At 35.5% G+C, this 26,219-nt stretch overlaps 1 protein-coding gene across 9 annotated transcripts in view; it reads right to left on the bottom strand.

Annotated features, from left to right (window-relative positions):
* Positions 1-26,219, bottom strand: part of Gtdc1 (glycosyltransferase like domain containing 1) — a 357,538-nt gene that overhangs the window by 170,815 nt on the left and 160,504 nt on the right. For all 9 annotated transcript variants that reach the window (XM_038337371.1, XM_038337369.1, XM_038337372.1 and 6 more), the window contains 2 exons: positions 23,575-23,742; positions 19,087-19,260 (listed from right to left, as the gene is read on the bottom strand). In XM_038337371.1, the coding sequence (XP_038193299.1) occupies positions 19,087-19,260; positions 23,575-23,742 (342 nt within the window). The remainder of the gene's footprint in view (positions 1-19,086; positions 19,261-23,574; positions 23,743-26,219) is intronic.

Here is a 26,219-nt window from a genome sequence, read left to right as displayed (position 1 = left end):
AAACCTACAAAGGGAAGCACATCTTTGCAATTATAATTAATCTGTGGGACCATGTGTCAGGACAGTTTATGGAGAAAAATAGTTCAGTGCTACTTTATAAGGGTAAGACATTAGAAGAAAAATGTTGTAAGTGAAGCTAATATCAGTTCAGAAAAAAATATTTTAAGAACCATTAATCATGAAGATTCAAGTCATAAATTGGCTAGCAGCTAGAGTCCGTGAAAGCAAACCTGCTCAAGTGGCCGGGTGAATTGTAGGTGTTTTATATCTTTCTCTACGTATTTCACTTACAGACATTTCTGACAAACTAAATACTAAGTATAATTCCATGATGACCTAGAATTTCTCTCCTGTTATGATCCATCTAGTCACATTATTTCAGTAACCATCCTACCACCTTGCTGTAAAAACTCTCATGAGCATTAAATGAATAGAACATTTCTTCCATCTTTACTGTGATTTTTCTTTCATGTACTCAAGTAAGAAAGATATTACCAGGTAGTCATTTATTTTATTGTATACATGAAAGATTAGATACACCTACGCCTAGGTCTTATACTCAATTCATATTTATTTGTCCTGAAATGCTGCCTCATCAAAAGGATTTTTAACAAGAGTCAAATATTCACTCATGGAAAAACTGCCAGCATAATAAAGCAATAGAACCATTGCAGAGTATTCAAAATTTCTCTCTCTCTCCTTCCTGCATCCCTCCCTCCTTCTCCTACACTTATATATTTATCTTATGGTTCATATTCTCTAAAGGAAAGACAAGTATAACCTGTACTATAAATTATTTATATGTCACTATACTAAGGTTACTTTCAATTACATTTCTAAATCTTTAAATAATATGTTATGAAGACTTTATAACTGCATAAACAGATTCTGACCTACTGCTGTCATACCATAATAGCAAACCACAGAGAAATGTTTTTCTGGACAAACGTATCCAGGTGATATCAATGTCTTTCACATCCCTCCAATAACACTATCAAGACTGTTCTTAGCGTAATAGGATATACATTTTCTATAATACAGGGCCGCAATAGATAACAGCTTGCATATTTATTTATGTTTTGTATTGGGTGTGTTGTTATTGCTGATATTTGCTCCAGTGTGACTGAACTCGGGGCCCGAGCATGGTAGATAACTACTCTAAAACGCATCTGCATGCCCAGTTTGGCCCAATGCTTAAAGATGATAAAATGTTACAATGATTAAAGGTCTATTAGCTATTCCAGTATTAGCATTGTCACAATTATAACCCGAACATTTATTGCTTTTGACATAAACTTTAATAACAAAAAGACAGATAGAAAACTGTGTTTTAGCTAATGTCTTTCAAGTACTATAATTATTTTAAAACACAGGTAATAAAGAAAACTTTTTTCCTACATGCTCTGTCATAAAATGGAAAGATATTTTCTTTGAAAGATTGCATAGATTAAGCCTGTTTATTAAGCAGCTTAACCAACATTTTCAGTTCAATACATTTTCCTGGAAAATCATTAAGAATTTAAAGAAGTTAAAGTTCATAGAGCTTAGATTCAATAACATAGACTTAAATATGATATAATTTTACTCCCTTATTTTTCAGATTATTCTATATTTTATGTGAATATTTGACAAGAAAAAGCTTATTAACTCAATCAGATTTTAAGGGAGCTGAGGAAGGTATTTTATAACCTTTTACAATACTGAGTTAGAGGGATCAAATAGAGAATATGGCATAGATTAAGAACCTAGATTAAGAAAATTTAAAGCAACCCAAGTCATCTTGGCCAAATTCATAGGAATACAAGTAATTTCTCTAAACATGAAACACTACCAAACAAACAAGCAAGCAAACAAACAGGACAAAGAAACTGTCTATAATTTATAACATTTCCATCTGCAACAAGCTTAGTTTATCCATACGTTAGCCGACTATTAAAAAGCATTTTAAATTTCCCTTGCAGCTTTGCATTAAACCATCAGACCATCATAGTAAGTGAGTTTTATTGAAGCAAGTGCTAAAAATAAATAAATATATAAGCAAGATTCATCCTCATGTGATTTTGAGGTAGGTAGTTACTAATAATAAAACTTCTGAAGTCGGACAGGTTTAAACTTGACACACAGTATCACTATTTTGTTAAAATTTCTATTTTCTTTGAAGTGTACATGTGAGTGTCTGCTTAAACCATGCCTGAGGTCTGCTTAGGCCAGAGGAAGATAGTGGATCTCCTAGGACTGAAGTTTCAGACTGCTGTGAACCCATCAAACGGTGCAATAAACTGAACCTTGATCCTTTTAGGATCCACTTAGGAGTTCCCGATAGATAGATTAGATAGATAGATGATAGATAGATGATAGATAGATAGATAGATAGATAGATAGATAGATAGATAGATAGATAGATAGGAAGGACAGATAAAAATAGGTCTTACAAAGAGCAGCATCAGAGACTCCACATGCACACCTCTACAACACACACACACACACACACACACACACACACACTCACACACACATACACAAGAAGTAAAAGGACTTTTCTTTTCCTTCCATCTCAGTTAGAACGTGGCTGAGGGCATAGGGTGGTGGTTTGAAGAAGACAGATGCACCTTCACAGTTCAGTTGCATAGACAAGTACATGGTTATTAAAGACCCAGAGTGTTCCCTTCTGAGACTGAAGGTGTGAGCCTTATGTACTGGATAAATTCCAACTTAGGTAATTGCATTCTGCGCACTTCACCTCCCCTAGCAGCTCTTTCAAGTGAATCCAGTATTATTTTTCACTTTCTCCCCTAACCTGCTGGGTAGTGTCAGATGAGCTGTTAAACAGCTGCCGTGCTTCACTCCATAATGGTGACTGTTTCCCCATATAATTTATAACCATTCTCTGTGTGTGCTTTGGAATCTTTTAGGATAAAACTGTTACCCTAAAAATGTAAGAAATCATCATAATTTTAAAGGCACATTGGACAACTGTTTAGCTCAGTTAAATTCAGTTCAACATATTTAGAAAATACCTTATTTTGTGAAAGACCATAAAACTAGGTTAAAATATCCATGAAACATGCTATGAGATTATATGAAAAGGTATTTAAAGAAAGCAAACTATTTATCAACTATATGAATATTCTGCCAAAGAAAGGAATAGTAGGAAGAACAAATGCTTCAGACATTTTTATTTGAAAATACATCTGTCTTCATCAGATGGTAAAAATTTCCAATGTCACCCAAGAAAAACAGTGAACAGAAAAACTTGAACATTAAGTCAATGGGAAATGGAGGAGTGCCAACATTTACCATTTACAGAGAAAGAGTTCAGGGGAAAATAGAATTTTTAACTTTTTCTTATTTTCATTGGGACAGAGAACTGTGCATGTTCATCAACACACAGGCATGCAAAGGGACAAATATACCACAGTCTGCCCGAGGAAACTTGTACATGACAACATAATTTTTGGCAATACTAAAAAAGGTGCCATGGCAAGACTAGGAGCAGTTACTGTATACCTTTATCCCATTTGTAGTTTATTTGGTAGGAATACATCCAGTCCCTCATTCTCCTGGTCTTCATAGCAGAATACACTGAGAACAAGGAAAGTGGGCAAAGGAAGCCAGGAATATAACTCAGTGAAACAACACTGGCCTAACACATATGAAGCCTCGATACAATCTCCAGCACTGACAACAACAAAAACAAACAACAACAACAACAAAAACAAACAAACAAACAAACAACAAAAAACTGGTGCTAACCTTAAAGATATACATTTATTTTTGTCTTTCTTTTTCAGAGTCCAAATAGTCTGTGTTTGTATGTATGTGCACAGTCATGTATACACCAGAAACTGCTGCTGTGTGTCTTTCTATATTGTTTTCTATCTTTTTTGACAGTGCCACTCCCTGGGCCTGGAGCTCACTGACTGGCTAAGGTGACTGTAGAGGGAGCTAGAAGGATCTTCCTTTCTTAACCTGTTCCTAGTATTTGGGCTACAGAAGCTCACACCACACTCTGCTCTTCTGCACATACAGGGGATTCAAAAGCCTATCTTCATGGATGCATCAGCCAGCACTTTTCCCACTAACGAGCTCTCCAGCTGTTGCTTGTTTGTATAAATATACTCCTAGTTGAGTATAACATACAGCCAACACAGAAAAACTAGCACTTTTAAGCTCACGCTTACCAACTTAGTTATAACAGTGGCTTGACTGGTCTTATTTTTATTAAAACTGACATTTATTTAAAGGAAAAATGCCCAATCATACAATTTGATGGAATGTGATTCACCATTATTTATTAATTCAGGCTACATAATTAGACCCCCAAGTTGCACTTTATGAAACAATTTTTCATCAACTCTGAAGTAGTCATTTAGAGACTATATTTCTACAAGTCCAAATTCCTTACATATTTTTTTCCTGTAGTAATAAGAAGGGTTTCTAAAGCAAAAATAAAACTAAATGTTCTTGGACACAATTTTAGTTCTGGGATTATTATCTGTGCTACAATTTGGCTACAGTAAACTACAAAACCTTAAACCAGCTTTTCCCCAAACACATACATATGAAGTACTCTGGTTAAAAAAAAAAGTAACTATCCATTACTACATCAAGGTTTATCATCCTCTACCTATCATGTTATCAGGGAGAAGTACTGCATCAACCAACCTGAACATGCAGGACGCATGCAGGAAACACCAGCAAAGAGGAGCACAAACTGCACTGAGTAAGAGCAAACACTCAAGGATTATACAAAATGCTGTGAATAACTGACTGTCTAGAAAGTAGCAAGTTTTCCTGACTTTGTTTCTTTCTTTCTCTTTTTCCCCAGACAGGGTTTATCTGTGTAGCCCTGGTTATACTGTAACTCACTCTGTAGGCCAGGCTGGCCTTGCACACACAAAAGTTCTACATGTCTCTGACTCCTGAGTATTTTTTATTGTTGAGTGTTTTTTATTGCACCACCACCCTGATTTTCATTGCTGATGACAGCTGTGTCTACTAGTGCCATCCTTGAAATATAGTTACAAACCATAATATAAGAGGGAAAAAAAACAAAGCAGGGGGAAAATAACCATGAGAGGCAGTAAGGGACGTAATATATCCAAAGGATTTTAGAAGGAGTAACTAAGAACCTATGCTACAAAAACTTATTTAAGTAAAGGAACTTAGAACAAGAGAAGATATGGGGAAAACCCAGCTAAGTATTATAGTAGGCTAGATTAGACATACTAGACAAACTCAACTACTCATATTTAATAATTTCATGAATCATACAAAGTTGAGTGTCAAATTGAGACGCCTGCTAGGCAATTAAGATTAGGATAGTAGATGTGAGCTCATACAGAGGAAGGCAGAGAACATGTAAAGGATGCAGGTGCATACTGCACCCAACACTTTCTGTTCTCTTCACATAGTCCTTACCACTCTGATTAAAGGTTAGGGAAACTAAGCAACAAAACAGAAGGTGCTAGAACAAGTCTTGCATATATAAACCAGGTCTACATCACACAAATTTCTCTCTCACACTTACTCTACTCTTGCTACCACTCCTGTGCTCATTCTGAACTATATACTATGGACTGACAGAATTTAATCCACTCCCTAATGATGTCAGCCAGCTTCTAAAGCAGAACTCAAAACAGGAAGAGTAAATAGTTAAAAATTTGAAAGAAGCAAACATATCTGATTGATGAATGGCACAGTAAAAGCTGTAATCCCAGCCCATACAGGGCAGGAGGAAATTGAGGCCACCATGGCATGAATTTCAGCCAGTCAAGGACTCCAAAGTAAGATTCTGTCTCAGGGGCTAGGGTGGGGGATTCTGACATCAAGTCCTAGGAAAGTGACATGAAAAATGATAGGCTGAGCTTTGGATGCTGGCATTCCTATTCATAGAATGAGTTTTAAAGAGTAGCCCCATACTTACTGGGAACAAACAAACAAGTAGGTGGGCTGAGTCATCTCTAGTTCCATCTTAAAGTCTTAGTAGCTGTAGTTCAGAAAGTGAGATACTTCCAGTAAAAGAGCAAGAAATCTAAGGCACCTGAAATAACAGACTGCTAAGAAACCTTTGGCACTACCTATTGTTCTCATAAATTGCAATGCTGCCAATCATCATTGGTTAATCCTATTTAGTAATTACTAATACAATCAACATCTTTGACTCCAGATTTTTACTCATCTGTGTAATTTTTTAAACTAATTTCTAAGTTCTGAACCCTGATTTACTACACGATGAACACAGGAAAAACATTTTTACTTCAGTTTCCCAAGCTGTACAACAAAGAAACTGGTCTAGAATATTTGTTAATGTTCTATTTCAGATTATCTACTAAATAAGAATTACTTGTTCTTTCATGAGACAAATATATCAATAGCTAAATCTGAAAATAAGATGATTTGCCTACAATGGAAATGTATTAGACATTTTTCTATAATTTTTCTGTCTCAATTACTAATACAATGATATGAAAAACTTAAAAGCTGTTATTTTTATCCACTTTTCCTCTTTACCCTTCCCCTTTATGACTCTTGTTTATGTCTTTTCAAACTCATTCTCACAGCCTGAGACAGCCCCCTCTTCAATTAGTTAGAGACAACTGTAAGAAGCACTTAAGGATTTAGTACTATCAAACGAGTTTGGCACATAAAGCAAATGTGGTGGCTTAGACTAGACCAGTCCGCTCATTAAGAATTATGTGTGCTCAGAGAGCCAGCCCACACTTAGATGTGATTACACAAAGCAGACGCACTGGCTTTCTACATGTGTATGAATTTAGATTTCCAGGCCACACTGAGGAACTCAGAACTACATAATAGGATAGGAAGCAGTGGCCATGAATTCCTCCTAAGGAAGGGATGTGCATGAATAGTGTACAGGAGAGAAAAGTTCGCCTGCATCAAGAAACTTCTCTTTGTAACAGATGGAGACCATTACAGAAAACCAAAGTGAATCAAACTGCAGAGTTGTGGAGCCCCATCTCATCTCAGTAGATACATCTAAAATACAACTCTTGCATTAAGACTCAAGGATAAGTGCTGAAGCAAGGGCAGAAAGACTGTAAGATGCACAGGATCAGGGACTTTGCTAAGTGATCAGGTCTCATAGTAAGGTCAGAGGCTACACCCATGAAGTCTCACCAACATGAATACTCAAATGTGAGCTGAAAAAGTACAGCAATCATAGATATTCTAATGTGGATGTGGGGGCAGAAGGCCCCAACCTTACATAAAGAACTACAGGCAATTAATAAAGGCTGAGAGTGGAAATACACTTTCCCTAGAGAAGAACATACCAATTTGTTATTCAGTAACAAGTGGTCACGCCGTGAAAACATACATACGAGTAACATAATACAGGCTTTGCAGCTATATTTTTGTATTTATATCAATGGTGATTATATGTAACAAAAATTAATGAAAAAAGAAGCTATGAATTGGAAAAAAAGCCAGGAGGGCTATGACATTTTAGAGGGAGAAAAGCAAAAGGGAGAAAAGATGTAATTGTATTAGAGTCTCAAGAAATAAAAGAAATGCTTTAATTTTTATTTAAATATAAAAAGAAATAGCTAAAATGCTATTTCTGGCTTTGAAATGTATTTATCACAAGAGATTTCAGGGAGCAGCCAAGAGGTAAGTGAGGAAAAACATATCACAACAAACAGAGAAACAGAACAAAAATTTCAGTTTAGACCAACAGGCAAGAAAATGTGGACCTACTGAAAGCAGTATTTGTGCAACTACTAAGCTTAGCACTTATTAAAGTAAACATGATGTTCCCACATTATGTTCTCACTGTGGTCACAACTAAATTTTTTAAAGGATCATATTTAATACTACTGATGCAAAACATTCTAATCTTCCAAAAATAAAGTAGCAATTTAAAAGATAGAAAACTAGATCCATCCATTTGCCTGAAAATTTCAAGATGTCATTTTTTTTTTTTTTTTTTTTTTTTTTTTTTTTTTTTTTACCACTGTGCAGTTCTGCACTGGTAAATGTACCACATTTTCTTTATCCACTCTTCATTTGAAGGGCATCTAGGTTGTTTCCAGGTTCTGACTATTACAAATAAGGCTGCTATGAACATGTCCTTGTGTATATACCCAACAGTGGTATTGCTGGATCTAAAACTATATTGAGTGAGGTAATCCAGATTCAGAACACAAAAATAAGTGACTTTTAGACATAAAACAAAGAACCAGCCTACATGCCACAACTACAGAGAAACTAGACAACAAGAGGACCCTAAGAGAGACATACATGGATCTATATAGGAAGGTGAAAGATCTCCTCAGTAAATTGGGAGGATAAGGGTTCACAGGAAGGGGTAGAAGAGCAGAGGGGAGAAATAAAAAGAAGTAGAAAAGAATGTATAGCTCAAAAAAAATTAAAAAAGGAAAAAATACTCTAATAAATAGAATATAATAAAATAGAGAATTAGTTCCATAGAAACATTTATTCATAAAAAATTATTGGCTGAGGATGGATGTGCCTGAGTGAGATGACTTTGTAGGGCAAATATGAGAATCTGAATTCAGAACCTTAGAGTCCATGCAAGAGCTGGACCCTGTAGTGTGCATCTGTAACCCCAATCCTCCTACAGTGAGATGGAAGGCAGAGACAGGAGAATCCCTGAGAGCTGCAGACAGCTAGCCTGGCAGACATGGTGGTGGACAACAAGAAACCTTGTCACAAACAAGGTGAAAGGAAGGACCAACAACCAAGATTATCTTCAAACCTACATATGTGGTTATGTTCACACATATAAACCACATGCACATACATACACATATGAAACTCATAGGTAATGTTAGTCAAAAATAATCAACAGAAAAACTAAAGCCACATTGCCTATGTCTATTCACTTAAAGCCCTTCTGTAGATAGTAATATTACAGAACTTGTCAGGTAGAAGAAAATATTATTATTTACCACATGAGCACAATGCACAGAAATTCCAAAGACAGACTGAGAGTTTTCATATATCATACAACCTCGTTTTAATATACCTAGCAATATTCTCTAGATTTCTGTCACTCGGTCTAATGTGGTAAACAGAAGTTAGCACTGTAACAAGCAACACTGTTTAAACAAAAGAAAGCCTGGACATAAAAGAAAAGCAAATATCACATTATACTTTGAAGAAACACTGACAGCATACAGCAAGGGTTCTCAACTTGGGGTTGGCATCCCCTTTGGGAACCACATATCAGGTATCCTACATATTATATATTTATAATATGATTCATAACAGTAAAAAATTACAGTAACATGTATGTGTATATTTAGTATATGTATATTTAATGTATATGTAGATAAATACTAGATTATATATACTATACATGTATGTGTAGTATCTATCATTATATATAATATAAAACATATATTACATATTATATGGAATATATAAATATACAGAGAGACAGAGACAGAAAGAGAGACTTATTATATAGCCTTGGTAGGCCTGGAAGTTATTATGCAGACCAAATTATCCTTGAACACTGACTGACAAGTGCTGGGATTTTTATTAAAACTTTCAGTGTCAAATTTAATATTACTCTGTATATTCTTAGTTAAACCACAAACAAATAGATGAAAATATGCGACTTTTTAATTTTTTTCATTCAATTTTCATAAGACAGTAACAAATGACAAACAATAGTCATCTTGGTTTTATTTGAAAAGGTTTATTTATGGAATATAAACCCTATCACAGCCGCCAAAGAACATTCAACCAAAAGTTGTGCTAGCACCGGCCAATACAACACACTATGCTCCCAAGGGTAGCACTGAGGTGTGAGATGATAATTCTCACTTATCTGTCCCTTCTGCCAACATCTCAGACTCAATCTATATGACTCAGAAACCACCAATTTTACACCACAAATCTGTTTCTCAATTCAGTACACATACTGTCCCAGCCAGCACAATCCGTACTTCAGATCATTCCTAGGGCTCTTCCATTCAATAAGTTGACATGTCAACTTGCCAAATCTGCAATCTGCATGGTTTTTATTTTCGATTTTGTACTTAGTCACCTGAATATATACACACCGCACTTACAGAGCTCACGAGACTAAGACCAAGGAGCCTGTCTTTCTGTTCCATACCAGACCTGCTACATTTGTCATACAAACAGCAAGTTGTAGCAGATGTTAGGTGAACATAAATTCCTAATAACTATATTTTGTTGTATCTTCAAAGAATAATGAGAACTTTTTAGATGACAGTCTTTTATGCAGAATATCTTAGGGGGTGAGTCATTTAAGTAGGAGATTATTAAGTTAGCATACTACTCAAAGGTACCTTTTAAATTGTTTATATTTTTAATGAAAAACTTCCTAGAAAATCCCGAAATTTTTAAACAGAACAGTGAACCCATAAAACCAACTAAAATTATTCATGTACTGTTCATTTTACTCAATAGCAACCATTAGTGAAGAACATCACAGGCTGATGGTAACAGCATATGTGTAGCTTTCTCTGTCATATAATATAGAATATATACTGCTAAATGATAAGTAATTACTTGATTGCTATCATGTGAATTTGATAGAATTTATGTTCCTATCTCTAGTCTTTAAACTATCAGTCAGTTTTAAATCTTTATTCTGTAGACTTATTTTCACAATTTTGTTACTGCTTATTTACTTTTAATGTTGGGGTCACACTGAATGGGTAAGCCTCCCAAAAAAGTAAATTAATAAACAGCCAAGATGCTCTTGTGTTTATAAAGTAATTAATATTTATATAAAACGTGTTAGATTTTTGGCTTTGTAGTCAGTCATCAAATTATATAACAAGCATCTTGATCATAATATTAAGCCTAAGGTGGTTGCTATCCAAATTCCATGATAAATCCCCTTAAGAGGAACAAAGAACGGTACTAATTGGCAAGTCAAAGTGCAGTCCCTGCACACCATACTGTTGACTCATTTTTTTGCTAAGCATTACCAAAAATGGAAGCATTGGAATAAGGAACTGCTTACAAAATAAATAAAAACAATTCTTCAAACACCAAAAATGATTTGGAAACCTTACTACATTATTCATAACCCTAATGCAACATAATATAAAATTTTATCTTGCCTTGATAGCCCTACACTGATATGCTATTGTGCCATGAGAAGTTAAGTAATGCCCTCTGACCTTTTGTTCAATTTCCCTAAAGGAACATAGGAGTTTATCAAAAGACCATCAATAGTTTATAGCCCTGTTCCTTTATTCACTTGGGACAATTCATCCAGCATAGTAAATTCTGGATTACATGTTTGTTTGTTTCTCTCCTCTCAAACACAGGACCACAGAGAACTAGAAAGAAAACGAGCATCAAATCTTTAATGTAAACAGAATGAGAAAAATAAATGAAAGGTTAATCGCCATATAAATATAATGGAAAACACAATTTTGTTGCTGCTAAATTCAGAATATTTTTGCAGAGTTGAAGTTATTTCTAGGTTTGAAAAACTATTGCAATTAGGCATCTATAGGTAATGATTTTAAAATTTAAGTAAATTTGGTCTCAGGGAATTTAAATATTTGAACAAGGAGAGTAAGAAGTGAGATGGTGAAAACAGCTCAGGCAATCCCTATAAAAACAAGATACTATTTACCTCCACATGATGTGATTCAATCCTTCTCCCAATGTATCTTCCTACATTCTTAAAAATGAACATTATGTTACCATTTAATCTCTCTCCATAAACTATGGTCATTCTTTACTTGTAAAAACTGGCAATCCTGAACATACTCTGCAGAGGTTATTGGTGTGGCGTTACCTTATGTACTATAGAATAGCTCCAAACTGCCATGGGATTTTACTTCTCATGTATGTTTACATATAGACGTATATATGTATGTATATATGAATGAATAATGTGTTTATATATATTTTTAAGATCATTTATCTCCCTCCTCCCTTGTTGTCAAGCTGTCAGTCAGTTGTCATGTTTAACTTCTGTCAGTGAGCCTGCCTTTCTCACACTGCTAGTCAGCTGACAGCTGACATATCAGATAAATAAAACCTTTGAAACTGAATTAGCAAGTTGTGCTGGGTATTGGCTAGACTTGGAGATATGAAATCTAGTTCTAACTAAATAGTCAGAACACACCAAACTTAAACCAAATACTAATGGTGTGTGTGTGTGTGTGTGTGTGTGTAGGGAAAAGGAGGAAGGGAAAGAAAGTGTGTGTATGTACAGGGGGAAAGAGAGGGAGAGAAGTGGCATGTAAGTGTGGGTTTGCATGTGTAGAGGTAAAAGGAGGAAGGGAGAGGCGTGTGTGTGTATATGTGTGCATGTGTGTTGTGGGGGAAGGCGTGTGTGGATATGTATGTATAGGCAGTGAGGAAGGGAGGGAGACAAAGTATGCAAAGATATGTTATATTTGTAAATGTTTCAGAATATTTTCTCCAGCTAAGTAAAGATGTGTTATATATGTTTAATTATATAAAAATGTGTTGCTGTTTTACCTAAGGCATATAATTGGTCTAATAAAAAGGTGAACAACCAATAGTAAGGGAGGAGGTATAGACAAACTTCTGGGTAGGGAGAGTAATTAGGAGGAGAACTTGGGCTCCAGAGAAGAAAGAAAAGGAGACATCAGGGACCAGACAGACAGTGAAGTAGGAAAGTAGGACACACAGAATGAAAAAAAGGAAAGAAAAAAAAACCCACACACAAGGTAAAATATAGGTGGAAAAAAAACAGTTAAATTAACGTTAAAAGAGCTAGTGGGGCAAATCTAACCAAAGGCCGAGCATTCATAACTAATAGCAATTCTCCATGTCTACTTAGAAATTGGTTGAAGGCACAAAGAAAAATCACAAATACAAAATCTAAAAAAAAAAATAGTAAATAAATGATGGGATATAGACATTAAGTTGGATAATGAAAGACAAAATTGGCCAAGAAGAAAGGTGAGAAGCTGTATCAACCACTGCACAGTAAAATCTAATCAAGGATAATTTGAGCAGAAGTAACAAAGAAAATCAACAATCCTTCCTCTACACTTGTATTAAACTGACCTCGTGACGAAGAATCTGTTTCTATATGTACATAAGCTAAATTAAAATACTATATTATTGGATATAAGAAACTTTTGCATGTGCAAATTTTGATGTCCCTGGGATGTCACAGAACTACGTCTGCATGGATAAGAAGACAAGACAGTGAATGAGCACACGAACAAATACACAGACACACAGATACCAGAAAATGTACATATATATTTGAAAATTAATTGTGACCTAAGTTTCATTAGCAATAAGTTTTTGAATTAGCAAATGAACTATCAACAGTAATTTTAAAATGATCTATCATGACTGAAATAACTATAAACAGAAATTTGAATCAGAAGTCAGACACCTGAGCAATTCCTCCCTGCCCACCTCTAACCCCTTGGGACGAGGTCCCTTGATACAGACATTTTAGTTATCTTTCCATCCCACCTGCCACCACCCCCCCCCCACACACACAACTGAACCCTCTCCTACTAGCCTATCTCCTTTCCTTTCTGATTCCCTGCTGATTCACAGAGCTTCCCATTTCCTGGAACCCACTGAGGCAATACTTGGCTAGTGTTAAGTAAGCTCCTTTTATTCTTCTCCCCTCCTCCATCTCTGTCTCTGCAGACTATTCTTAGACCTGCCTGAGCATCTCCTCCCAACCCACTTCCAAGCCCTTGAAACCGACCTCTAATCCAGGGTCCTCCTAGTCTATCACAGCTGCCCCTTTCAGCCTTTCCTCTAGCCCTTCATATGTGACTGGGTCCAGAAAGACTTTCTATCAGGGACCATGCAGCCACACTTGGTTAGGACACAACCATTCCTTTTAGCCCATCACCATTTCCTTAGTGATGCCCAACATACATGCAGAAACAATCTTACTAGGGACCCATAGCCAATTGGCTGTGACTCAGACTGGGCAACAACAACCAAAGGATGTAACAACCACCTATCAAAGGCAATACAAGATATCAAAACAAAGTACACCTCAAATGCTCAAACTCCAGATGGCTAGACTGCAGAACAAAAACCACAAACATGAAGAAGCAAGACATTATACCTCCTCCAGCAGTCAACAACCTTAATAGGCCCTGAGAAAAACTATTTACCTGAAGCACAAGACAATGACTGCAAAAGAACAGTTATAAATACATTCAAGGACCTTAAGAGGATATGAATAAATGACTTTACAGTTGAAGGAATTAATAAAAACAATTCAAGATATGAATGTAGAATTTAAGAGAGAAATAAAATAATGAAGAAAAACACAAACTGAAATAAAACTCAAGATGAAAAATTGAGGATGTCAAGTATCAAGTACAGACATAAACCTCACAACCAGACTAAAAGGTCAATATGAGAATTTCAGGTTGTGGAAGCAAAGCAGAAGAAATAGGTAGCTAACTCAAGAAAAACGTTAAATGTGAAAAATTCCAGGCAAAAAAAATCCAAGAAATCTGGAAGACTATGCAAAGACCAAACCTATGAATAAATAAAATAGGGATAGAACAAACCCAGAAAATATTTTTAACAAAACCATATAAGGAAATTTTTCCAATCTAAAGAGAGGCCTATCAAGATAAAACATGCATGTGAAACACCAAATAGAAAGGAACATAAAAGAAGCTCCTTAGACACATAATAATCAAAATACTAAATGTATGAAACAAAGAAAGGATATTAAAAGATGTAAGGAAAAAAGACTAACCACATAAAAAGTAGAACAAATCGAATAGCACTTGACTTTCTAATGGAAACTCTCACAGTCAGAATGGCCAAAGGTTCTACACATTGAGAGACAAAAAATGTCAGCTCAGACTACTCTACCAGAAAAACTACCATATAGAAGCAGCAGAGAAACAAAAATATAACAAAGAAAACAGATTTAAGCAATTTCTGTCTACTAAGCGAGCTCTACTGAAAGCACTAGAAGGAAAACTTAAGTACAAAGAGAAGGGTAAATACACCCAAAAGGATACAAGAAATAAATAACTCCAGAACAAAAGAAAAAAATAAAAGAAAAAAGGAAAAACAAAAACAAAACAACAAAATAACAGAAAATAATAATAATAAACACTACTCTTCAAAGGAAAACCCACTGAGATAATATTACAATTCTAAAAACTCATGTGCCAAAAACAAGGGTATGCAATTTCATAAAAGAAAGATAGTGGGACTTCAATACACCATTCAGGCCAAGAGATGGGACATCCAGGTAAAAACTAAATAGAGAACCAATCTAGAGCCAAGCCTCTTGCCAGATGTCCATGGGGATGTCCCCAACTAGGTCCCTGGGCAGAAGAGAAGAGGGTACCTGAACTGGCCTTGTCCCATAGTCAGACTGATGACTATCTTGAATATCACCATAAAACCTTCATCCGGTGACAGATGGAGGTAGAGACAGAGACCCACATAGGAGCACTGGACTGAGCTCCCAACGTCCAGTTTGAAAGAACAGAAGGAGGGAGAATATGAGCAAGGAAGTGGCTAACAATTGGGGCTGACTGAGAAGCCAATGAAAATGGCACTGGGATTAGTCTCTATTGCATGTACTGCCTTTTTGGGATACTAGTCTATTTGGATGCACACCTTCCTAAGCCTGGAGGGAGGGGAGAGTGCCTTGGACTTCCCACAGCCCAGGGTACACTGCCCTCTCTTAGGATTGGAGGGGGCGGGGGAAGGAGAGAAGGGAAACAAGAGGGAAATGGGAGGAGGGGAGGAAGTGGAATTTTTGAATGGTATTATTTATTTAAAGAATTAAAAAAATAGAGAAATGCTGGAGCTAATTAAGGCCATAAGTTAAATGAAACTAAAGAACATCTACATTCACCAAATCTTTAAATAATATGCTTTCTTCTCTGTAGTACATGGGATTTTCTGCAAAATTGACCACATACTGGGACACAAAGCAAATCTCAACAGATAAAGGAAAACTAAAATAATAAACTGCATCCTAGTCCATCATCATGGAGTAACTGTGGATATCAACAACAAAAGAAATGGCAGAAAGCATATAAAATCATGGAAAATGAGTAACTCACTACTGAATGACCAAAATCAAGAAGGAAAGTAAAAACTTTTTAGAATTGAATGCTAACAAAATCACAAAATACCTAAACCTATAAGAAACAATGAAGGCTATTCATAGCAGTAAGTGTCTATATGTCAAGAAACGGGAGAGACCTCATATAATTTAATATTATATTTGAAAGACACATAAAATAAGAGATAATTTCTTAAAAGAGTAGTTAGGAAGAGATAATCAAACTTAAGAATGAATTCAATGAAACAGAAAAAAACTATAAAAATAAAAAAATACAAAGAATCAATAAACTCAAAGGTTTCCTTTGAGAAAATCAACAGTAATGACAAACCTTTCTTAAAATTAATCAAAAGAGAGAAAATCCAAATCAATAAAATTACAGATGAAAGGGAAACATTACAACAGACACTGAAGGAATTCAGAGAACTGTAAGGACACACTTTAAAATCTACATCCCCAAACTGGAAATCTAAAAGAAAAGGGCAAATTTCTTGACATGCATGACCTACCAAAGTGAGATCAAGATGAAATGAAGAATTTAAATAGACTCAAAACCCATAGAGCAATGAAAACAGTAATTTAAAACAAAACTCCTAATCAACCCCTAAAACCACAAACAAACCAAATCAACAATAAGCGTCCAGGACCAGATGGATCTAGGGCAAAACTCTAAAGTGAATACTTGGTGAAGTATTCTGCAAAATAGAAACGGAAGGTTCACTAATATTTTGTCATGGAGCCTCCACTACCCTGATACTAAAACTACACAATGATGCAAGAAGAACAAAAAGGGGTGGAAAAGGCAGAAAAGAAAAGAAAAAAATTGTAGACCAATATCCCCTATGAACACAGATGCAAAACTCTCAACAAAATACTTGCAAACCAAATTCAGAAACACATAAAAAAATTTTCCAATTCTTTGCGACTAACAGGACTATTTAGAGCATTTACCTGGTCCTTGTTTAACTTTGGTACATGGTATTTATCTAAAAGTGTCCATTTCTTTTATATTTTCCAATTTTGTGGCATACAGGCTGTTGTAGTAAGATCTAATGATTCTTTGGATTTCATCTGTGTCTGTGGTTATGTCCCCTTTTTCATTTCTGATCTTATTAATTTGTGTGTTCTCTCTCTGCCGTTTGATTAGTTTGGCTAGGGGTTTGTTAATCTTGTTGATTTTCTCCAAGAACCAGCTTTTTGTTTCAAGGACAATGGCGATGGGCTTGGTCTCTACGACATGGACGGGCTCTGTGTGAGCCTTGTCAGTTTGGTTGCTCACCTTCCTGGACCTGGGGGGAGTTGGGAGGACCTTGGACTCAACATAGTGTAGAGAACCCTGATGGCTGTTTGGCCTCAAGAGGGAGGGAGTGGGGGTGTGGGTGGAGGGAAGGGGGGGAAGGGGGAGGAGGAGGGGAGGAGATGGCAATTTTTAATAAAAAATAAATAAACTGGAAAAAAAAAGAAAAAAAATTATACAACAAGATCCAGTCAGCTTCATCCCAAACATATGGGAAAGATTCAATATGGTAAAAGGAAAACCAGTTTTCCCCAATGCAATGACACTGAATATATCATCCACATTCTATGGGCTCCATATGTTTTTTGTGCTTTTCATTTTGCTTGGGTATTTATTTATTCATTTTTATCTCGGTTTTTATTTCTTTTGATTCTTTCTTATTTCTTTCTTTTTGAGAAAGAGAGACAGAGAGAACATGAAGTTCACAAAGGATCTGATAGAAGTAGCAGAAGGTAAATAATGTGATCAAAATATATCATGTAAAAATATTTTTTAAAAATAAAATTTAAAAATTAGATGAGAACTATCCTAGAGAAGAATCTGGGTCAAGTGAGGAGCATAGAAGATGAACTATGGATATAAAGTCATTTCAGATACAGAGCAGAAAATCTTCTTTTCTTTTATTTTTGAGATATATTATAATCATATCATTCCTCCTTTCCCTGTCCTTCCCTCAAAACCTCCCATATACCACTCTTCACTCTCTTTCACATCCATGGCCTCTCTTTTCACTATAATTATTACATCCATATAATCATATGGGTATACTACCTAAACATGAGCTAAACAAGGACAACGACAGACATGCTAAAGTGTATGGGAAAAAGTTCTTGAGGCCTCAACTCTACACAAATATCTACAGACAACTAAAAAATGCAGATGGAGGGGAAACTGTCTTCGCCAGGAAAGAACACAACTGCTATCCATTACTAAATGATCATCCCTGAGTTTTCATAAAACAAGTACTATTATAGAGACTGAGCTATTCCTAAATGCCTTTGAAGGATGCAATTACACAACACAAGCATCCTAAGCTGTCATAAGTCCCAGGAAAGAAGACACCTTTCTAACACTCCAGTAGCAGTAAATACAGGTTGTTCTAAGTTTAACTGAGAGTGACAAAGGGCTCTAGACTGCTCCCTTTGCACCACACAATCGCTCTAATTCAAGGTAAGACTAGCAGCATAGGTTAGAAAAGTGCACAGAATAACCAAGAAATGGAACAATTAATACTCCTGTAACCCAGTAATTCCATGTTTAGTTCATTTTAAAGATAACACAAACTGTGAAAATGAAGAAGGACAAGAAACCTAAAAAATCAGAATGAGATATTAAAATCACCAAGAAAAAAATATTTAATACAGATGTACTGAAAGGAGTTACTGTTATGCATTATAAACAGTGGACAAAACTGGATGTAAAAGTTGAGAAATGTGCTTGGCAATTATTTCTGTAACACAAAAGAAGTAAAACATTTTGTGCTACACCCATAGTGCCTACTTTGGTAAACAAATAAACAAGAGTAAAGAAACAAAAAATTCAATACCTAGACTAATGATTCCCTGATAGGATGGATATTTGATCATCAAAAGTTTTTATAAATCACATTATGGAGAGACAGATCTCTATTGAGTTCTATTGAACTATACTTATACTGAAAGTCAAAGTCAGCAAAAAGAATATAAATTTCTAGACACTTGATTTAGGATAAAATCTCAAAAATACAGTCAAACACACTGACCTGCTCACATCAGGAAACCTGATGGGAAAATAAATAACTTGACACTTGGGTCTGATTATGCTTTCCAGATCCTTAGGTCTGTGATCAGGAATCAGCTTCAGGAATTTTCCAATGGAAGTAAGAAACGATTCCATATTAAAAATGGAATTGAATACCACCACATCAGCCACCAAACTGTAAAGAGAAAAGGCAAATGAAAGTTCATGAAGAGTTATTCTATGAGCCTAAGATCTTTGCATACTAATCAGACTCTGTGCTCTAGCACAGGTGTACAAGTAGCACTGCACACTAGTATAGATAAAACTGCAGCTAACAGGGATGTTAGTTCTTAGAATTCGATTATAGATGGTTGGGTTGCTGGCTTCCCGGAAGACTGGCAAGAGAGAAATAAGATAGTTGAATGAAATCAAATAAGATTTCAAACTAATGCCTATTTCCCCATATATCATAAACTTCCCACATTATCCCTACCAAGCAGAGCAAGCCCACGCATGTCTCTATGTAGTCTACTATGGAGAACACGTTTACAAATTCTCCTCATCTCTGAGGAAACTAACTCCCATAAGGCTTTTCCTATGGGGTCATGATACCTTTAGCACTATTCAGTTAAAGTCCATTTCTAGTTTTAGCCTTTTGTCTGAAGAAATTTTATTGTTCTTAGGTTCTGGTATTACATGGAATGATGATATCTCTAAATAATTTAGTTCAGTATTGTAGTACGCTTGGGACAGTCATGGAAGTAGAAAAAATAGTGAAATACACACAGATATCCACACTATTAAAATTTATTACATAAAAGGAATATATAGATAACCAATCATTGATCTCTAGAAAAAGACAAAAGAATTACAACATTAATAATTGATTTTGACAAATGTACTTTTTTCTTCAGTATTTTTAAAATACAATACACACTGATTAAAGAAAACATGAAAGCAGGTTTTAGATGTCATAAATAAATATACCAGTAATTTCCTTAATAGCTATTGCATTGTCTCCAGCACCAATGAACAACAATGGTAACTGTGCTTATGCTAGATAAAACCTAGAAGTACAACATGAATAAAACGTATTTAATAAGATTTGATTCTTGAAAATGTCTATGAGGGCTATCTTGGTTTTCAGCTTTACACACCTGCAAATAGGAAACTTCAGATGAAGAAGTGCCTACATCAGACTTCCCCTTAACACTGTTTACATGTCATTTTCTTGATTACTAACTGAACCTGGAAGGGTGCAGCCCAATGTGGATGATACCATCCCCAGGCAGGTAAGCCTGGGCTATGTAAAAGGAGATCTAGGAGCAAGCCAGTGAGCAGTGTTCCTCGGTTTCTACTTCCAGTTGGAGGTCTTTCTCAAAATTTACTGGGTGATGGATTGTGAGTGGTAAGAGAAAATAAACCCTTTTCTCCTCAAATAGCTTTGGTCATGATGTTTATCACAGAGCATCTTTTTTGTTTCACTAATAATTCAGCACTGCTGAACAATTCTATAAGAAGGTAAATATGACAAAACAGCTTTATTCCATCTTAGAAATAATACCTTAATAAGACTGGGGAAAAGAATACATGTCCATAAGGTTATGAAAACATCATAATGAGTGGAGCTTACAGATAAAATATGAGTGCCAAAGATAATCCTTGGCTTAGTTTAAAATACTTACCAAGACAGACAGCTTTGCTATTATTAGTACACAACAGAACAAAACCCAACAGAAGACACACTGACTGCCCCTCTAAAACTGCTTTTGCCTGTTTTGTTTGTTTGTTGTTTTTTTAGCTCTGACATGGTGAAAATTTGGGGGATGGAGACAACAACAACATAGCTACCACAAAGGAATATCACAGAAGAGTTGACACAAAACTAAGCAATAAGGAAGCCTCACAATAATATACTAAAGTTGAAGATCGTTCTACAGCTCATCTGTTGGCACCATTTGTCACATATTGTAATAGTGACCAACGGGTCACAATACATAGTTACAGCATGTGTCCATAAGTCAGACGGCTAGTGGAACCTCTGTCTAAGGTGATGGCTTAGGTCAGATATCTTTAAAATTCTAAAGTGCTACACAGTACAGAAAGAAAGCTGACAGTGTCAGCAAAAGCAGAAATCAGCAAGAATGCTGAAGACGCATTTGAAGAAGCTGTACTGAATTTTCAAAGAAGCTAGAGCAGGACTGCATTCTGACATTCTTATTTTCCTCTAGACAACTTTTTCTTTCTATTACAAAGACAAATGATGATGCATTACAGTTATTTTTCCCCAAGCTTGTCTATCAGCTTATCCTCTTGAGTGGAGGAATGAGGAAAAATCATATGCAAGTTTCCAGTCTCTCTCCTTATGAGAAAAAACAATTCTTCATAAAGGAAAAAAAACGGGGAGTGACCTATTTTCTTTATTTAATATCTGCCTGAAGCAGGCACACCACATAACTACTATTAATCTAAAACCTTTAGTCTATGTTGTTAAAGATTCACATTGGTCTACAGAAATAAACTTTCTCACATATTTCCTCCCTGATATGAGTGGGTATAACTTCCATTAATGTCACACATAAAAAGAAAGATATTTAATCCCTCCATTGTGGTTTCTCAGGGTAATAAAATCATAGAATCTGAAAAATAAAATGGTACTAATTCAAGAAATCACAAGAATATTATCAATGTCTTACATATTAATAAATATACAAGTGAATTTCATTTTCATATTTTTAAATATATAAAATTTATTTTTATTTTATGTTCAGTTCATTGATTGATGCTTTGCCTGCCTGTATGTCTGAGCGAGGGTGTCAGAAGCCCTAGAACTGGAATTACAGATAGGTGTGAGCTGCCATGTGGGGGCTGGGAATTGAACCTTGGCCCTCTGGAAGAGCAGTCAGTGCTCTCACCCTATGACCCATCTCTCCAGCTCATTTTTATTTTGAAAACATATTTTTCTGTTGCCATTTTAAGATAAAATGAAATATTTTAATTTCCTATGAAATTTTAGAATGGCTGCTTTTTATGAGACATTTGACTGTACAGTTCCACTGTTTTGATAGCCATGCTCCCTTATAATTGAAGTGGCTTGTAAAAACGACCTCAGAAAAACATTTACAAAATGCTCAAAACAATTAGTACCATTGGAGCTGTTTTTCTATGTCAACTAAACTAAGGAACAGACTAGCAAGGTCTATTCAAACACATTATCAATCTCTGTAGCTAATAACTACTAAGAACAGTGTATAACATGTATGCAATCACTTCCAAATTGATTCCATGTGACTGGTGCTGTGATGCAACAGGATTCTGCAGGAGAGATGGCATGAGGTTGCTAATGAACTTCTTTCAGCAAGCATGAGAACAAACACTATATTGGAGGAACAACAGACAAGGTTTTCACCTTTGAAATGGCAGCTATTTTCAGACTGTCTTTTCAGAAGATTCAGTGGGAGAAGTAATGAAAATCACTGAAACGTTCCATTTTCTAAAGTTTCTGCCTTAGATGCAACAAAATACACAGGCCAAAAATAAAGAATATAACAAAAAATAGTAACTACAAAAACCCTTGCTCTATTAAATTTTAATTTCTTCACTAAATTTTAGCTGAACACACTGAAAGTAGCTGATAAAAAAAACTTGCTCATGCCGGGCGGTGGTGGCGTACGCCTTTAATCCCAGCACTCGGGAGGCAGAGGCAGGCGGATCTCTGTGAGTTCGAGGCCAGCATGGTCTACAAGAGCTAGTTCCAGGCCAGGCTCTAAAAAAGCTGCAGAGAAACCCTGTCTCGAAAAACCAAAAAAAAAAAAAAAAAAAAAAAAAAAAAAAAAAAAAAAATTGCTCATTTTTCTACAATTTAAATAAGAGTTAAGGAATCAAGGGGTAAAGATCCTTGTCAATAGTTTATATTTTATTCTGAATGTTATGTAAAACAGTAAGATAAATGGTTCAAGGTACAATTGGATGATTAGTCTATGTATGAATATATTTATTTCACAAAGTGAATAGCACTGCTATTAAAAATCCTGCAAAAATACAAATATTAATATTATAGAAACAATATTTAAACACCTATACCTGCCTTAATATACTTACAGATTTATTGTAGTCTCCAGATTTACAAACTAGCCATCTAAAATGGAAAAAATAGAGAGTGGAAAGATAGCCCACCAGTAAAAACAACATGATTCAAAATCACGAGGACTCAAGTTCGGACTCAAGCACCCACATAGCAAGCTGGACATCCAGTACCTGCCTATAATCCCAGCTCCTATCAGGACAAAGATATAAAGAGCTCTGGTACTTGCCAGTTTCAAGTCTAGCGTAGAAAAACAGAAGTCCCAGACTTAAGGAGAGACCCTGTCTCAAAGAAACAGGCAGAGAAGGACAGAGGGCACCCATCGCTCTCTTCTGGTCTGTGTGCATGCATCCCCCACCCCATAAATCTGTTTTGAGATGGGGGGGTAAGATGGCAAACAACAAATTGTATACAATCTATACATACCATGAGAGAATTTGATTGTATCCATATTGAAAATCTCTCTCCTGATATTTCTTGACAGGATATACTAACTGGTTTTCATGGAAGTACAAGATCTTTTTCAGTTTTCCCAGATCCGGCCGAAGAGCAGCTAGTTCAGCCAGGTTGAGTACTGAGCTTGCAAAAAGGATCCTAAGAAAGAAAAAAAAAAAAGGTTTACTGTGCTAAACATGCCTGAAGGTCCACCCTGTGCCATTCTGCTCCCCGATTCTTTCCCTCCTAAGATACACATATGCTTGCCTTAGTGCCACACAGCAGTCTCAGTGCTGACCTTTTGAAAATCAACTACTAGGAACAATAAAAGTCCAGGTTTCAACGGTCTCAGCTCAGCTCAGTTTTTGAAGGACAGGAAGAAGAAGAAAAAGAAAGAAAACTGTCTGGATTGTATAAAAAGACAAGAAGAGTCCTATGTGAAGGACAAAGGAACCAAGATGAGGCTTGACGGGGAATGCATTTGCTGCCAGCTTCAGTGCTCTCAACTCCTTGAAACCAGCAACTGAAGTTCAATACGGAAGCAGGATTGGGACATGTTCATGTTTTGACAAAACCCTTTTTGATTTATGCAATGTATTTGTGTTGTGTGTTTTTTTCTCTTTTCATGTTTTCTCAAAGTCCCCTTTAAAGTATCCTGTAATCCTTAGACTAAGAAAAAAAATACATTTTTCTTTACTACTAGGCTGCTGGTGGCTGGCATTAGATATGCAAAACCCCTTATAAAAACCAAATAAAATTTGATAAATGGTTTATTATAGAAAAAAACTGAAAGTTTATCTATCCATGTTTATAAATAAATCAAAATACCTATTTGTTCTCACTCTACATTTACTTAAATGCCTACTGAGTGACAGAGGCAAGCCTAGAAGAAAGGAAATGTTGATCAAGATAGCCTAGAAGGATGAATACTGACTTTCATGGAGTCATACACACAGCGTTAAAGAAACAAACACAAAAGGAGTATTAGAGATTTAGACAGCCTGGAAATGGCTCCCTGATGAGATGCCTACCATATATAGAGACTAAAAAGGGGCAACACCTGGACAGCTGCGAACATTTAGATAACCCTTCTAGTGTAATTTTAAAAAGTTGAGGTGTAGAAAAACTGAGTTTTCTCTACACACATACTAGTAGTCAGTGCCAAAGCAGAAACAATTGCACCACAGCTACAATTGCTGGAGGATGACTTATCATACAAATACTTCTGTTGGTCTAGACATAACTATGAAATAACATTTGTTACTTAAATGATTATTACGACTACAAACACCCTTGTTGAGAAGCCAAATGGTTAATTTGATGTGTTTACATAATCTGCAGCACAAGCCTTTCACAATGGTTATTACTAAGTATATATAGCATAAACAGGAATTCAGTTTAACTGAATTAGGTGTATGCCATTAAGTGACAGATTTGGAAGAATGTTGTTAAGTAAAAGAAAAGAACTCAATTAGCATTCCATAAACAACAAGTCTATCATCTATCATATTATCCAGCTATAATTCAGCGGCAACTTTGATACAGGAAGATTTTCCTCAGCATAGATCAATGAAGTCAAAAGAAAAATGGCAATGATTTTTCAGTCTTAACAACTTGACAACACAACACCGTTTCCTTTAGTGTGCTTAATCATTAAGAAATCAATTATATCTCACAAAAAATGTTGAAACAGCATTCCTTTATCTCTATCTACTAGTTAAGTATTTCTCTCTTTTTTCACTTGTATACTGTTAAGCTGAACAGGCAACTCTTGGAATTTTTAGGTCTATCCACAACCCCAAGTAATGAGAATGACCACAAAAAAATACAGCCTGCTACAATCCACAGACTTTTTTTTACTTTGGTTCAAACTGCCAATTTTTAAAAGTTGGTCATTACATAACAAAAGACATCATTCAGTCAGGAGCTAACCCTCAGCTACACACGCTCATCTTGCTTCAGGTACCACTTAAGAAATAAAGCCTCATAAGAAAACTTTATCATCCCACAGTGGGATTCTAGCAGGAAAGGGCAAAAGGTGAGAACAAAAACCACTAGGAGCAAGATAATTTCTGACAGTTGCTGCTTGAGCACAAGTTAAATTGAACAGTTTATCTCAGCAGGAAGATCTTATAAGGTTTTATGCTTAATATTTTTAAATTAACATAAAGCGCAGAGAAAGCAGTTGGGCAATTATTCATAAACATGACATACTACAATCATTGTATAATCTGGATTAGTGCCTATTACAATGTTACTACAGAATTAAGCTGTTTTTAGACCACCAAAGAGCTTTAAATTGCAACTTTTATCTTTGTAAAAGAACCCTATATTTAAAATGTCTACTAAATTCAAATCAACGGCTACATCATTAGATTACCACTTTGCCCAAGTACAAATAAGTTGCTATTATAATTCTTTAACCAAAATGGCTCAATGTTATAAGGACATTAACATCAGTTCATAGATTTCAAATCATGTCAATATACATGCTTTCATTGTTTCATACCTGCAAAGAATTTGAAAATAAAGGACTTCATTATTTTCTGATGTTTGAATAAAAAACATATACTTGTCACTCTCTTTGCTTTATTCATCAAGAAAATGCTGAAATTCACCTATAAGCATGATATTTG

The sequence above is a fragment of the Arvicola amphibius genome, chromosome 7 (genome assembly GCF_903992535.2).
Source record: "Arvicola amphibius chromosome 7, mArvAmp1.2, whole genome shotgun sequence".
Lineage (NCBI taxonomy): Eukaryota > Metazoa > Chordata > Mammalia > Rodentia > Cricetidae > Arvicola > Arvicola amphibius.
Note: the sequence above shows the minus strand (reverse complement) of the source record. Positions and strands in the feature narration are given on the sequence as shown.